This window comes from Alternaria viburni (assembly GCF_023758015.1).
Source record: "Alternaria viburni strain BMP 2772 chromosome Unknown scaffold_10, whole genome shotgun sequence".
Classification (NCBI taxonomy): Eukaryota; Fungi; Ascomycota; class Dothideomycetes; order Pleosporales; family Pleosporaceae; genus Alternaria; species Alternaria viburni.
This window is the reverse complement of record NW_026055779.1, coordinates 438,595-452,477: the sequence shown is the minus strand read 5'-3', so window position 1 is coordinate 452,477 and position 13,883 is coordinate 438,595. Positions and strand designations below refer to the sequence as shown.

Sequence of the window (13,883 nt, the reverse complement as noted above, 5' to 3'; positions counted from 1 at the left end):
GCGGCGTGGTGGATGTAGTGCTGTTGCTGGATGATGGCGTGATATTTGCGCAGAACTTCAAAAACAGGAAGGGAAGGGTTATAAGGTGATCTAATACGTTGGAAAGGGCTTGGGGATAGTTGTTGTTGATGCATCCATGCTTTCGCTGTGGGTGCTTCTCTTTTTGCAACACCACGTCAACCTAGGAAAAAACCTAAATAGGTCTGCAGCCTATGTTAACGTTAAGTTACCTACTTTGCATGCTTCTATGTTAATGTAGGCTGCAGGCCTGTTCAGCCTTTTTCTTGTGTAAGATGACACCACAATTCTGTAAGATGTATCCGACATGAACTACCGCAGATCGAGGTTGGTGACCAGCGCGATATGAGAACACACAGTACAATCATCTAGAGGCGCCGAATCTTCTCTGTCGAGAAAATGAAAGAGATCTGCTCGCACCGGGCTTGGCTTAGCTTTGCACAGCTTGCTTATACAGTTAGCAGTAGATTTCGTATGTACGTTGTTGCAACTTACGTCTCACTGCAAAACTTGTGGTCTGGTAAATATGCGAAGGCTGTTTGCCCTGCATTGCTAAGATGAATTCGATTGAAATCCAATGTAACCACCCTACGGCGCCTTAACACCTTTCCCACTACTCCCACAGATATCCATCCACCTCTCCGTCGCCTCCTGTATAACATCCATCTGCATATCAATCAATTTCGCCAGCGGCGTCGTTGGCGCGTTCTTTCTCAAAACCTCGTTACCTGGCTCCAGCAACAGTTTATTCACATTCAGCTTAACAGCACCAGATCTTATGCACCGTTGCATGACCTCAGGCGGGAAATCGTTGGTACCGTGTAATGCGACGAGGACGCGCTTGTTGATTTGCTTGTCGATCGCTTCGAGGCGGTCGTAGTGTAGTTGACCTTCTTTCGGTCCAGCTGGGCCGTAGTCGCCGTGGACGTTGCCAATTGAAGGAGCGAGGATATCGACGCCGGCGGCGATGAAGTTGTCGACGTCTTCGGGGGATGTGAAGAGTGCTGGTAAAGTCAGTATTTACTCTTCATCTCCGCATTCCAAAAGGTTTGGTAAGACATACCTTCAAGATCTCCCGTATCAGCAATACCATCCTCCCCACCGTTTATCCTTCCGCTCTCTGCTTCTACTGCGATACCCTTATCTTGGCATTCTTTGGTCAATATCCTCGTCTTCTCTAGGTTTTCGGCTTCGTCGTAATGTGACATGTCCACCATGACTGAGTCGACAGGGAGTGTCGCGATGATTTCCCGAATGTGCTCGACATCCTGCGCGTGGTCGATGTGTAGAGAGAGAGGTACTGTCGCGGTCTTCACGGCGTGCGCTGCGGTATGCGCGAGGAGGGGTAGTTGTTTGAGGGTTGATGGGAAGAGTTGGATAATGAGGGGCGATTTTCTTGACTCGGCTGCGCGAACGAGAGCTGTGAGTTGCTCAACGTTATAGCTGTAGTCAAATTAGCATCGTGATTGATACGTGTAGAAGGTGTCGTACGCGATTGCGGCCATGACGCCGTAGTTGCCTGCGGCAGCGGCATTGAGTATGGCGAGCGTACGATTATCTTTGCTGACTGGCATGATGGCTATAGAATGATGTATATCGATGATGTCTTTGATGTTCTATCGTATTATTATGTAGTGTTGGGAGAATTCGAGCGCATTCAATTCACCATGTCGGAACCGTCTCGGAACTGAAGCTATTATCATGTCCCCGCGGCTTATTGATTCGGGAAAGCCGCGGAGTTTGAGGACTGTCATTGGTGCTCGTCGCGAGCAGCTGTGGATGGCCTTGACGGAGTTGCGAGCGACGCGGCGGGCACGATGGAACCGCCCGACGGGCCTTAGCCGATGTGCCTCGTAACGAGGCCCTTCCATCCCAGAGAGGCGATCGGCCCTCCAACATGTACCCCGCTTCTACTCCATCTCTGCAGGGAATTGCACGACGGCGAACATACATGTCCGTGTGGGGTCTGTGGGGAAGGCGAGCTTGAATAAGAGTCTGCTCCGCTACAACCTCCGACTTCTGCCTCGCAACGTGACACTCCGACCTTGTCATGCTTTCCTGATCTTGACCCGGATGCGAGTCATGCGACCAACTCATCGGAACCACACCTGCATCGTAGTGGAGTCAAGGCAAGTGCGGCTGAACATGCGGCTGAGAGTCTGTCTTCTTGCGGTCCGACAGATGCCGCATTGCCGCGATGACGAAATTGATATGCACTCATGGAGGAAGATCGGACTTGAGCTGCATTCGGCACGATGTGGAAGGTTATGATTCCGCTCGCCAATAGCTGGTGAGATCAGTGAGTAATGTCTTGGGTGGAAACTTGGTTATGTCGAGTGTTTGCTCGAGAAGATGCAAGATAGCGGTTTGTTTGACAGGGTTCTGAACGCATAGACCCGCTAGAAAATGTAAGCATTGTGTTGAACGACGTGCGTTTGATAAAGCTTACCAGCATAGATAGACTTGAAGTTGACCATGGCGCTCGCGATATCTCTACCTTGATGCGTTATGGCGATGCCGCATATCATGTCTACACTTTCGTCCAGAGTGCGCTGTCGAATTCTGAACTCGTCCACACCTCCCATCGATGGCTGATTGATGAGAACGATGATTCGCGCAAAGTGAAAGGTTTGCATGGCAGCGGCGTACGAAGGAGGATGGATCCAGATGGGCGTGAACAGAGCGCCAGGTCCAGGTGGAGGTCCACGATGGATAGGCTGAAACGACATTGGGAGGGCCGCATGCCAGTCTTCCAGTGCTTGCAAAAGCTTTCCAGCCTGCTCGATGCGCGTGTTCAAATCGTACTTCTTTTCGTTTGCCGCAAAGTCTACACATCTTCCACATATGTAGACAATTCGTAACGCAAGTTCATCCGGGGTGAGGTCCATCAAACGCTTGGTAGGTCGCCAGATAGTGAGGACCCGTCGTCCTTCGCGGAATGCAACCCAAGTATCTTGACGTATCCATTGCCACCAGGCAGCTCTCCGAAGCGGATCTGGGGACTCCCCGTTGTTATTCTGACTCCGCTGTATCCAGAATATACCACGAAGATGTCTCTCCCAGGCTCCATTACTGTACTGGCCTTCGGAGTCCCACATCTCATATGTACTGATGAGAATGGAGGTTGATATGATCTCCCTGGACTTATTGTAGGACGGGTAAAAGAGATTCTTCGATAGATAATGCAGAGTCTCATAGTAATACTGCGTCGCAACTTGGATCAACGGGCTATGAAGTTGTCTGGTCCTGCCATCTTCAGCGCCTGGTTCCGGATCATGTATGTTAAGCCGACGAAGCTGGGGCTCGTTCAGAAGTGCCATGTGCCGCGCCGACACGGCGAGCAAAGATTTCAAGAGGCCAACATTGTGGACCGCTAGAGAAGGAACAGTGTATGTGAACTGCTTGGAAGGGTCGTTCAAGTCCAAAATGGGACCAATGACATTGACGTAGTGTTGGAAGAGCACAAGCTCGTCGTCCGACATGGGTATGACATCGATACAGTTCCACGGCTCGTGTCCCGATGGATCGGCATCTTCCGTTTGTTCATATGAAAGCGGATGTCGATCAGAGCTTGCTGCGTCGGTTGCTGGACTTTGCTGTCTGGACAAGTTGTTCCTGTCGAGGTCCACATTGAGATTGTACTTATCGATATTGTTGATGGCATCTTCAGCAAGCAGGTCGTAATAAGCTAGAGGTGCAGAGTTGGGAGAAGGTAATGAGTTGATGACAGTCGATGGCGATTCAAACAGGAGCTCGGGGGAAGCGTTCCAAAGCTGAGGATCAATTTCAGGTGGGATCGCTCGTCTGGCAGGCGCCGGTGATGTAGTGGCAATAGAAGAGGCATCCTGAGCCGGCGACGTGTCAGACTGTACAGAGCCAGATGCATTGCTTGCACCACCTCCAGGGGGGTCATTAGGTGATGGCCATAAGCAATCTCTGTCGGATTTGCTGCATGTTGCGCATCGCGGTCTTAGCTCGTCACATTTCACCCTCCTTCGTCTACAGGTTAGGCTGTCTGTGTTAGCTAGTGATCAACTGGATACTTTGCACGCTGTCGCTGATCGGGCTAGCGAGCTTCACCATGGGGTGATACAAGACAACACGTGCTGAGGGAACAGCTTACCATCCAGTCGTCGTACGTAAGCCCTGCAAGAGAAGCGTCGAGTCAGTATAGCTCTCACATGCAGTGGAGAAAGGCAAACTTACTCGCGCTCGTGAGGGACGGGGTTTGCGCGGCTTGGGATTGCCTGTTGACGATGCTTGCATCACGAATGATGTTGCGCATGCTGGTGGAACTTCGCTTGGCCCTCGAGGATCCGCTTCGGCGGTTAGGCCTGCCGTGGGGAACGAGTCTCTGACCAACGGGACAGGCTGCTGACTAGTCCAGGATGACACAGCGCATGCGGAGCCCAGTTGTTGATATCTCGCGAACCTAGGAAAGGCGATCAGACGGTGGTTGGGAAACTGTGGCAATTTCGCAAAAGGCCCGCGTCGGATACAGTTCTAGGACCCCGCGCCAGTCCAAAGCACTGTCCACCACCGGCAGAAGTTGGGAGGCCTGATGGCCATGATACAGTCCTGAAGTCTGTTTGTGAGAATTGAAGAAGTTGCGTTCATGCAGAAAGGAGGTATTTTGATGATAGCGACGGGTTGTGTACAATGCCAGGACGTGCTTAGTCAGTCGTGGTTGTGCGCGTTCCGGGTTCTTTCCGTTTGAGGCGGATCGCTACATCCTTCACAGTCAGCACCACCACATCATCAGCATCAACCCCAGCAACTGCACCAACATCGATACACATCACTTCGCATTTCTAGTGGGGACGAGAATTGGACGAAGACGCGTTGAATTGACTCTAGATATATCCCAGCCAGCCGGCAGTTTAGAACTCCACCCAATGCATGTAGCGCGACGAAGAAGCAACCAAAACCTCTACCAGGCGCCGACAATTCCCGCAACAGGAATATCAATACCCGTAGTGTAACTGGCACTGTCTGAGAGCAGGTACACATACGCGCCGCCAAGTTCGCGGGGGTCGGCCAACCTAGGCATGCCGCCATAGTACTGCATCTTCAAGTTCCAGTCGGGCGCCCGCTCAACGTAGTAAGTCATCTGCGTGCGCACGAAACCCGGGGATATCGAGTTGACGCGGATGCCGTGCTTCGCCCATTCCATCGCGAGTGTGTGTGCCATATTGCGGACTGCGCCCTTGGTTCCTCCATATGGCGCTGATGGCGCTGCCCTGTTTGGCCGGTAGGACGTCATGGATGCTGTGAAGACGATGGACCCCTTGATACCGAGCTCGATGAACTTCTTCGCGGCCGCCGTTGCGCAGAAGTATGCGCCAAAGACGTTGAGGTTGAAAAGCTGCTCGAGCTGCGGGCGGTCGAAGTTGAGTGCGGGCTGGTGCTTGGTCATTCCGGCGTTGGCGATCATACCGTCAATGCGGCCCGATTGTGCCACAATTTCGTCAATGGCTTTGATGACGCTCTCCTCAGAGGTGACATCGCAGTTCAGGTAGTGTACGCGCTTGGGGTTTGCTTGTTGAAGTGCCTGGAACTCTTCGCCGGGCTCGAAGAGGTCCAAAGAGTATATTTCAGCGGCTTCGTTTGCGAGGCATACTGTCGCGAGACCAAGTCCAATGCCTATAAGGTCAGCATCTATCCGCAATCTAGATCCGACATGCACGGACCTCTGTTTGCGCCGGTAATAGCGACTACTTTGCCCTTCAGGGTTATCTTCCAGTCAAAGTCCTCCTTCGGCTCAGTCGTGAGGTAGACGGGATTTGGGACACTTTGCTCGACTTGACCGCTGGCGGCCTGACCAGCAGGTGCTGTCTGGTCAGATTGCGGTGTGATGGCAGAGGGAGACATTTCCGATTGGTCTACAAGGGTAGGCTGCGAAGGTTTGGGGATATTTGGGAGGGCAGGTCTCGCGAGAGAATGGAAAATCGAGTTACCACCACCACTTCGCTGGCACCCCGCATGTTTAAGTACATCGCATTTAGGTACCCCACAAAGGCATGTGGCAATCGAGTGCTGTTGATCGGTACCAGACACACCCCACGGGTGAGAGCGCCGCGAACCAGGTCCACAAGGCCGGGGTGTTGTTGAGACTCGGCTCAAACCATCTTCGGAGGCGCAATGGCCTCGTGGCGAGCATACGCGCCGACGCGACAAACACGTGAGCTTCCGACCTTTTGCCTTCGCTTAGTGGCACCAAGCTCGCCTCGAGGCACATAGCCGGGCGAGCAGCGAGTTCATGCATGGAACACGTTCTGTCGTGTTCCACAACCAATCGTAACCGTCAAGTTATCGGTGCAGGCGGGTCTGTAGCGGGCCTGTAGCGGGCTTTCGGCTCCTAGTATGCGACCTGGGCACCTGGGGTAGGGAAAAGGGCCGAACACAATCTGGGGAGGTCCAAGCTGTTTTGAGCCAACATCATCAAAACCTGTGGAGGTGAGGTATCTTCCTTCTATAAAGCTACACGGGTGTCGCACCCATCTGGAGATATCCGCAAAGGTTACCGCAACACTGCAAGTTGGTTCCCTCCCCTGCAGCTTCGTTCCTGCCACAACGCCGTCGCACCTGTCAAACCGCAGATCAGGACACTATGTCGTCGACACGCCACTCTCAGGATCCAGTCGACTTCAAAGAGATGGACAGCACTAAGCATGTCGAGGTCACCGAAGATTTCACATGGACGAAGGATGAAGAAGCGAAGTTGGTCCGCAAGATCGACCTGTTTCTGCTCCCGACAATCTGGCTGATGTACCTGCTATCGTACATGGATCGCACGAAGTAAGTTGTATTTCAAGTGACGTAGTAGCGACAGCTAACAAGATCTAGCATCGGAAATGCGAAAATCGCCGGTATGGCTGATGACCTTTCGCTCAGCTCTGAACAATACTCCATTGCATTGGTTGTATTCTTCGTTACCTACGTCGTCTTCGAGCCGCCTTCGAACATGCTCTTGGTTCGCCTCAAGCCATCCGTCTACCTGCCTGCCATCATGATCATCTGGGGAGCCCTGACATGCTGCATGGCCGTCATCCACGATTTCAAGCACCTTGTCGCACTTCGAATTCTCGTTGGTGTCTTCGAAGCCGGTTTCGCCCCGGGTATTCTTCTGATCATCTCATCCTGGTACAAGAAAGACGAGCAGTCGAAGCGCTTCGGTGTATACATGTCTGCGGCTATCCTCAGTGGCGCATTTGGCGGTCTTCTTGCAGGTGCCATTACTGGCGGCATGGAGGGTACTGGCGGTCTTCGCGGGTAAGGAACAAGCCCTGAACATTGAAACAACTTCATGACTAACTGTGTAATAGATGGAGATGGCTTTTTATCATCGAGGGAGCTGCAACTATCGTCTGGGCGATGTGCGCATACTTCATCCTGCTGGACTTCCCCGCCAACACCAAGCGCCTCACCGACCGCGAGCGTGCTATCGCCATCGCCCGCCTCAAGGAGGGCGGTGTCCAAACACATACCGAAGGCGATGAGAGGATGGGCAAGGGAAAGTCTTTCCGCCTGGCTATCTGCGACTGGAGGACTATTTCTTTCATCCTTGGCTACATGGTAAGTCATGCTGCGCAAATCACGAAGATTTCGACTAACAAATGTCAGGTCATTGTCGGATCCTCCACCCTCTCGTACTTCTACCCAACCCTCATGACCGGTCTCGGATACACCGACACAGTCACCGCTCAATACATGACCGTCCCCATCTACGCCGTCGCCTTCGTCTGCACAGCAGTCACAACCTACTACGCCGACGCTATCTCCAACCACCGTGGTCTCGTCATCGCAGGCTGGCTCGGTTTCGCACTCATAACCTCGATCTGCGTACTGTTCGTCTACGAATTCAAGGCGCGATACGCACTGCTTGTTCTCATGGCCGCTGGACTTTGGTCCTCCAACGCCGTTTCGCTATCTTTCGCTAGTGCCACCTTCGGATCCATGCAGCCGGAGGTCAGGGCCATTGCGATCGCGCTTGTCAATGCCATGGGCAATCTCGCACAGATCTACGGCGCTTACCTCTTCCCTGCCGACGATAAGCCAAAGTACCTCATGGGCTTCGGCGTCATCTCGGGTATGCTGGGACTTGGTATCGCGGTATACATCTCCCTTCACATTGCTCTGAGGAGGAAGGAGGGCATCACAGCATTCTTTTGAGTCATCTCAGAATAGCTATTGACAGGCGGCTGGATGTCACCAGTCATGCTTGTCAACATGTATATATTATGACAGCGTTCAAATTTCATGGCAAGATCACAAAGATGATCACAACAACGACCGCTTTTGTGCAGGTGATGAGTGACAAAACTGACACGTCTCCACCTCACATCAACAATGTACTGTGACCCTCTAATTCCACAGTCCAGAACGTCGCGGTCACGGTATACCTGTAATATAAAGACAAGTCTAACCTCCCAGCACCACGACGTCTACTGCGATACAATCTCCCATACTGCCTGCTACATACCACAAGACACCTACAAGCAAATTCCGGTGACCCAAAGTCAACTCGACGAACCCACATCTTTCGCAGCACAAACCACACGCTATGGGCCTTTTCAATTTCTTTAAAGGCAGCAAACCCCCACCCCCACTCTATCACCACGGCGAGCCCGGCAAAAACGCATGGTTGTCACCCATACCCGGTCCCAGGGATCCTGGAGGTATGGATCGTAGGAATGTAGACGCACGAGTAGCAGGGGAGGCGCGTGTAAAGGAATTTTATGAGAGGAATGCAAAAGGGCTGCCTCAGTTTAGAAGGCGCAGTGACACTCATGATATACCGTCTGAGGTACGGCCTTCTCGCAGACCTTCTCGCAGACCGCAAGGACAGCTGGATGAGTTGATGCGTATGGGTGTCGGTGGACCTTTGCACCGTGGAGACGATGGGCCTTTTGAAATACCTGATCACCTTCCTCCTTTGAATTTTTCAAAGCGAAAGAGAGATGAGCGTCGCGCGCGATTTGCGGAAATGATGGGGACGGGCCGTGGAGGCCCGCCTGTTCCAGATCATAGCTTTGGTCGATGGGACAATGGTAGAGGGGGAGGAGGAAGAGGTCAAGAGGATGGGCGTGGCCCGCGTTGGCCTGGTGGAGGTAATAAGGCTTCTGCTTGGAACATGCATGATTGAGAGGAGACTGATGGGTTTGTTATCTGTGTATCGAGCAGGGATGGCAGATGTCCGAGACATGGGCGGTAGGAGTACTAGAAATTGCTGAACTAGTATGACAAACGCATCTTTACGCCCATTCAGTCAGTACAGTTAATGACTACTATCTGCTTCCCTGATCACTTTCATCTGGACGAAGTCTAAGCCATGGACTGTACCTAGGTATGTTTGAGATTTGCGGCTCGCTGCGCAACGTATATCTGGCATCACTCAATTGTCTCGTGATCAATAGATGAGCATTTTTACAGCAATCGAATGTTGATGGCGTCTGTGACATTTGGTTCAGCTGACGAGCGCAGCGGTGTACGTGGCGTCACTTCACGCCTCATCAACAGCACATGATCATTCTTCACAATCATAAGTTATAGCTGTTTCGTATAAAACATCTCTCTCCTATGACCAGTGCAGCTTCCTACGATACCTTCTTCTGCATCGACCTACACCAAAACAGCTACCGAGGTACTTAGCAACAACCCCGGCTTGACACTAACGTCCAAAACCAATACCTACTTCCTCCAAACATGGACCCCTTCTTCATTAGGCGCCGCGGCAAACCTGGAAAGTCGTCCGGGGGGTATCCTTTCGGGGGTTATCCTTTCAGGAAGGCACAAGGCAAAAGTCATCTTTTTCCCACTGACGAAGAGAAAGCGGAGACAGCCCAGGCTTGGATGAAAGAGAGAGCTAGATTACTTGAAAGGCACAATGAGCACAGGAAAGATCATGGTCTTGAGCCAATGCCAGCCGACCGGGCGCAACGTTTCGTCCAGCCGCCGAGCGAGTTAGAGGCGTACATCTTCAGTCGATATCGGTCCAACAATGGGTTTATCAGCCCTCTTAACGATCGGTTCCTCAAGAAAAGAGGCCGAGACTCAGCGCAAGCGGAATACTACGAGTTGCTGACGGAAGCATATGGTGATGCCGAAGAGTGGGAGAAAGTCTATGCGGATCAGTGGGCCAAGCTCTTCAAACCGCCTCGCCTCCATGGAATGGGCGAACGCCGCAATATGGGGGGAATGTTTGATGATGATGATGACGATGACGACGACGATTGTTATGGAAATGTAGAACGTGGAATGCCTCAAGGGATGGGCGAGCCAGTGGATGGAGCTGGAGGTTTTGGAGGTGGGGCTGGTATGCGTGTACCTGGTGGTATGGGCCCTGACATTCCCGGTGTGGGCTTTGGTGCTGGCTTCGGCGGTGCCAAGAGGCGTGGGCGTCGATAGGAGGATCTGCAGTATTCACGGCGGAAAAAAGCCATTTTTTCCAGTAATAATGGTGTGTGGACCTACTTCCAGTCTAGGCAGTAACTTTGTTCACTCATTTGTTCCACATCTTCTTCCACATAATATCGCAAGTGCTCTCAAACCGTTGTTAATGTCCGCGTCGCAATTGTATTCCTACTCATGACCTGACAAAAAAAAAACAGTGGCAGAAGCATATATTGGAACTATTAATAGCCTTCGCTCCTCATTAATTATGCGAATGTTTGTCAAACTTTACCCTCATCTTCTAGCTTCCAGTAATGGAATGCTTGCGCGTCAATCTGGCCATGACATCCATTCATACACAGTTGTATGAACTTGGTGCTCATTCATTGAAGCATGCAATTGGAGCGCCAGCAACCACTTCACATATACTGGTGATAAAAGAAAACGTTCTCCTCTGCTTCTAAACCCGTAAACCACCTCTCACAGGCTCTGCGATCATTGTAAATAGCTTAAAAATCATATACCATATCTTACAGTATTATATTCATCGAATATCATGTTCTCAGGCTCATATGCCGGGAAGAACAAATGGGTCCGTCGAAAAGGTGAAGTCTTCGGATTGAACTCTGAAGGCAAAGATGCGTACTACAAGAAGGAGGTCAAAGGAAAGGATGCAAGATCGAGTAGTGGCTATTCCGTGAAGGTCGCGAAAGACCGCAGGTCGGGAAACCATAAGTCATCAGGCCACGTATCGAGTCAACTCGCACCATTACCAGAAGCACCTGAACCACCGCCTGCTGATCGTCTTCCGAACAAGAGTAGGACCAAGTCCAGTCGTAGTATCTCTAGAAGAGACTACGATGCGCCACCTGCACAAAGAATGCCAAGTGCAGCTTGCAGCAGTCGCAGCTCTTACGCTACTAGCGATGTTAAGCTCTTATATTAATAATACTTCTCTTTTTAAGAAGACCTAATTATATAAGTATATATAAATTTTAGAAGTTATAAGTTACTTATTATAATAAGTTATTAAGTATACTATAAAATAAAAGTAATAGTTCTAAAGTATAACTTTATATATATAGTAATATAAGTTAGAAGTAAAGTATATAAAGCACCTTAGCGTTATTATTACTTATATAATATATATATACTATAGTACTTTTTCTTACTTTTATTACTTTTAGAATTTTAATTTAACTATATATTTTTATTAATATTAAATACTACTAGCTTTTACTTACTAATATAGTAAAAGTAACTTACTACTAAGTACTAGTAGCTATATAAGCTAAGTATTATTTATAAATATTTATAAATGTAAACGTAAACTTATACACTTAATAAAGTATTAAGTTATATAAGTTTTATCTTAAGCGTCTACTTAGTATATAATATAATATAACTTATAATAAGTATACGCTAATAGCTATATATATAGATTTATACTAAGTAGGTAAATACTTTTTTTACGCTAAGATAGCTATAGTAAATATACTACTTATTTATTTAAGTTAGCTAAGTTACTAGCTCTTTTAAGTAAAAACTACTTTTTTTACTTAAAGTAATATTAGTAGTAATATAAAATAGTAGAGGTATACTAATATACTTTTTACTTTTTATAATATATAAGTTAAGATATAAATTAGTATTTAAGCTATTTTCTTAAATAGTAAGAATAAGTATAAAACTTTATACTAGAGTAAATAGAATATATTATAGAATATATAATTATATAAGTAATAATAGCTATAGGTAAGACACAAGAGTAGCGATGTTAATGCTACCTAAGAACATATTCTGGAAGCACATCCTGCCCCTTATTCACAAAAAGCCCCCAGTGTGGCATCGAGCAGGATCTCAATTGCTTAGTCACGGGTTGATGAGGAGTATGCATATAAAGCCGCTGAGCAGGATCGTAGCGTAGCCGGTAGCAGCACAAATCGTCATAGCCATCGCGAGCGCAACACCCCTTCCCAGACCCGTACTTCCACACGCGAGCGCAGTGGACGTTCAACTAGTCAATCAGGTCGTGCACATAGTACCTCGAGTCGCTTCCACGATTATGTCGAGTACGACGCGAGATCTCACAGAGGGCGAGCCCCAAGCGAAGTCAGTAGTCGACACTCTAGCTCTCGTCACCACTCAGATCATCGCAACGGAAGCCGCGCTCCATCCGCATATGAAGATGAGCAGTACGACAGAGACGGGGAGTACGATCCTGAGTATGACGGAATTTACCATAGCGAGGGAATCCGACCAGAGGATTTCGCCTCTTCTGTGGGTGCAGCGCGCGTAGAGAGAACACGCCCGTATGCGCAGAGCATGATCGATCGAGAAGTCGAAAAGCACCTAGTGTACATGCCTACTAAGGCTAGACTATACAAAAAGACCGATAGACATGCTACTTGTAGAACGGACCATGTCGTTCCAGCGTGGATGAGTAAAGAGAGAGTACCGGTCAGTGCTGGATCAACGATCTAGGCGGTGGATGAATGAAGCGGTATGGCAAATTTGTATATTAGAGAACCCTAAATCCTTGTACATTAATTTGTGTGTTACCACATAAATTTTAGAAGTCCAGCGCTTTGACACTTGCGATAGTGAACGCGGAGATCGCGAAAAAGAAGCCTGCGACAGCGAATGCGCCCTGTATGTCATGTTTTACCACTGACCAAACAAGCCCGAAGATGATGCTTGCCAGAGTACCAAGCAGGGCTAGGCCGAAGAGTTTTAGCTCGTCAACACCGGTAACGACGTCAAGCCCCCAGCCGATACTGTAAGTGTCAGTGTCTTATTACCGCTGGAGAGAATGATCACACTTACCTACTACCGCGGACTGGGCAAGGTTCGAGTTTGTCATTCTTGCGTTTCGGGATGCTTGGAAGCAGAACTGCGGATGAGGGGCTCTCTTCCGGATGCAGAAAGAAGTGCATCAGCAGATTCGGACCGATTGGAGGAATGCTATCCGCTGGCATTGGTGAGTATTCGTACTCATGGTTCTGATTTTCCGGTGGTATATCGTCGATCTCGTGAATATCTACCAGCCGGTGATGGTATAGGCGGAACTTGCACATACTATTAGCCAAGTCTACACGACGCTCTGAGTGCATGAGAAGAGCTTGCCTTCACAAATCGCAAGGCTGTTGGTTTCTTGAACGACAACAACCTCTTGTATTGCTCCTTGGACTGTCCATAGCGCTGCTTCAGAGCTCTGAAGAGATCGACATCTGTTTTGAACCCGCATGACTGCAGCGCAGACATACGTGTAGCGTAGCGACTCCAAGGAATACACCAGTGAATGAAGTGGTGTTCATGCTGATTTGTTTGTTTCTGCATATCACATGGCTTTATGCTCGAATGATTGCCTTTTTGATTGACGGGTTGGTGTTGTGGAAGCTGTGCATTTGGTGCGGTCCATGAAGCGAACGTAGGTAGTAAGCCCCGAAAGGAGAACGATGTCTTGCTTCGCT

General features: G+C 49.5%; 4 protein-coding genes across 4 annotated transcripts; 1 reads left to right on the top strand and 3 right to left on the bottom strand.

Annotated features, from left to right (window-relative positions):
• Positions 1–606: 606 nt before the first annotated feature.
• On the bottom strand, positions 607–1,592 carry J4E79_005413 (uncharacterized protein; the record flags this gene model as incomplete). Its single annotated transcript, XM_049354291.1, has 3 exons — positions 607–1,022; positions 1,082–1,461; positions 1,510–1,592. 3 exons carry the CDS (start codon positions 1,590–1,592, stop codon positions 607–609), a joined length of 879 nt encoding a protein of 292 aa, XP_049211156.1.
• Positions 1,593–2,283: 691 nt separating this feature from the next.
• Positions 2,284–4,303, bottom strand: J4E79_005412 (uncharacterized protein; the record flags this gene model as incomplete). The annotated part of the gene is made up of 3 exons (XM_049354290.1): positions 2,284–2,417; positions 2,468–3,952; positions 4,225–4,303. The coding sequence occupies 3 exons, from the start codon at positions 4,301–4,303 to the stop codon at positions 2,284–2,286; spliced, it is 1,698 nt and encodes a 565-aa protein (XP_049211155.1).
• A 645-nt stretch (positions 4,304–4,948) lies between these two features.
• On the bottom strand, positions 4,949–5,889 carry J4E79_005411 (uncharacterized protein; the record flags this gene model as incomplete). Its single annotated transcript, XM_049354289.1, has 2 exons — positions 4,949–5,661; positions 5,709–5,889. 2 exons carry the CDS (start codon positions 5,887–5,889, stop codon positions 4,949–4,951), a joined length of 894 nt encoding a protein of 297 aa, XP_049211154.1.
• Positions 5,890–6,628: 739 nt separating this feature from the next.
• J4E79_005410 (uncharacterized protein) lies at positions 6,629–8,190 on the top strand (the record flags this gene model as incomplete). Its single annotated transcript, XM_049354288.1, has 4 exons — positions 6,629–6,816; positions 6,865–7,290; positions 7,344–7,593; positions 7,642–8,190. The coding sequence occupies 4 exons, from the start codon at positions 6,629–6,631 to the stop codon at positions 8,188–8,190; spliced, it is 1,413 nt and encodes a 470-aa protein (XP_049211153.1).
• Positions 8,191–13,883: the final 5,693 nt, after the last annotated feature.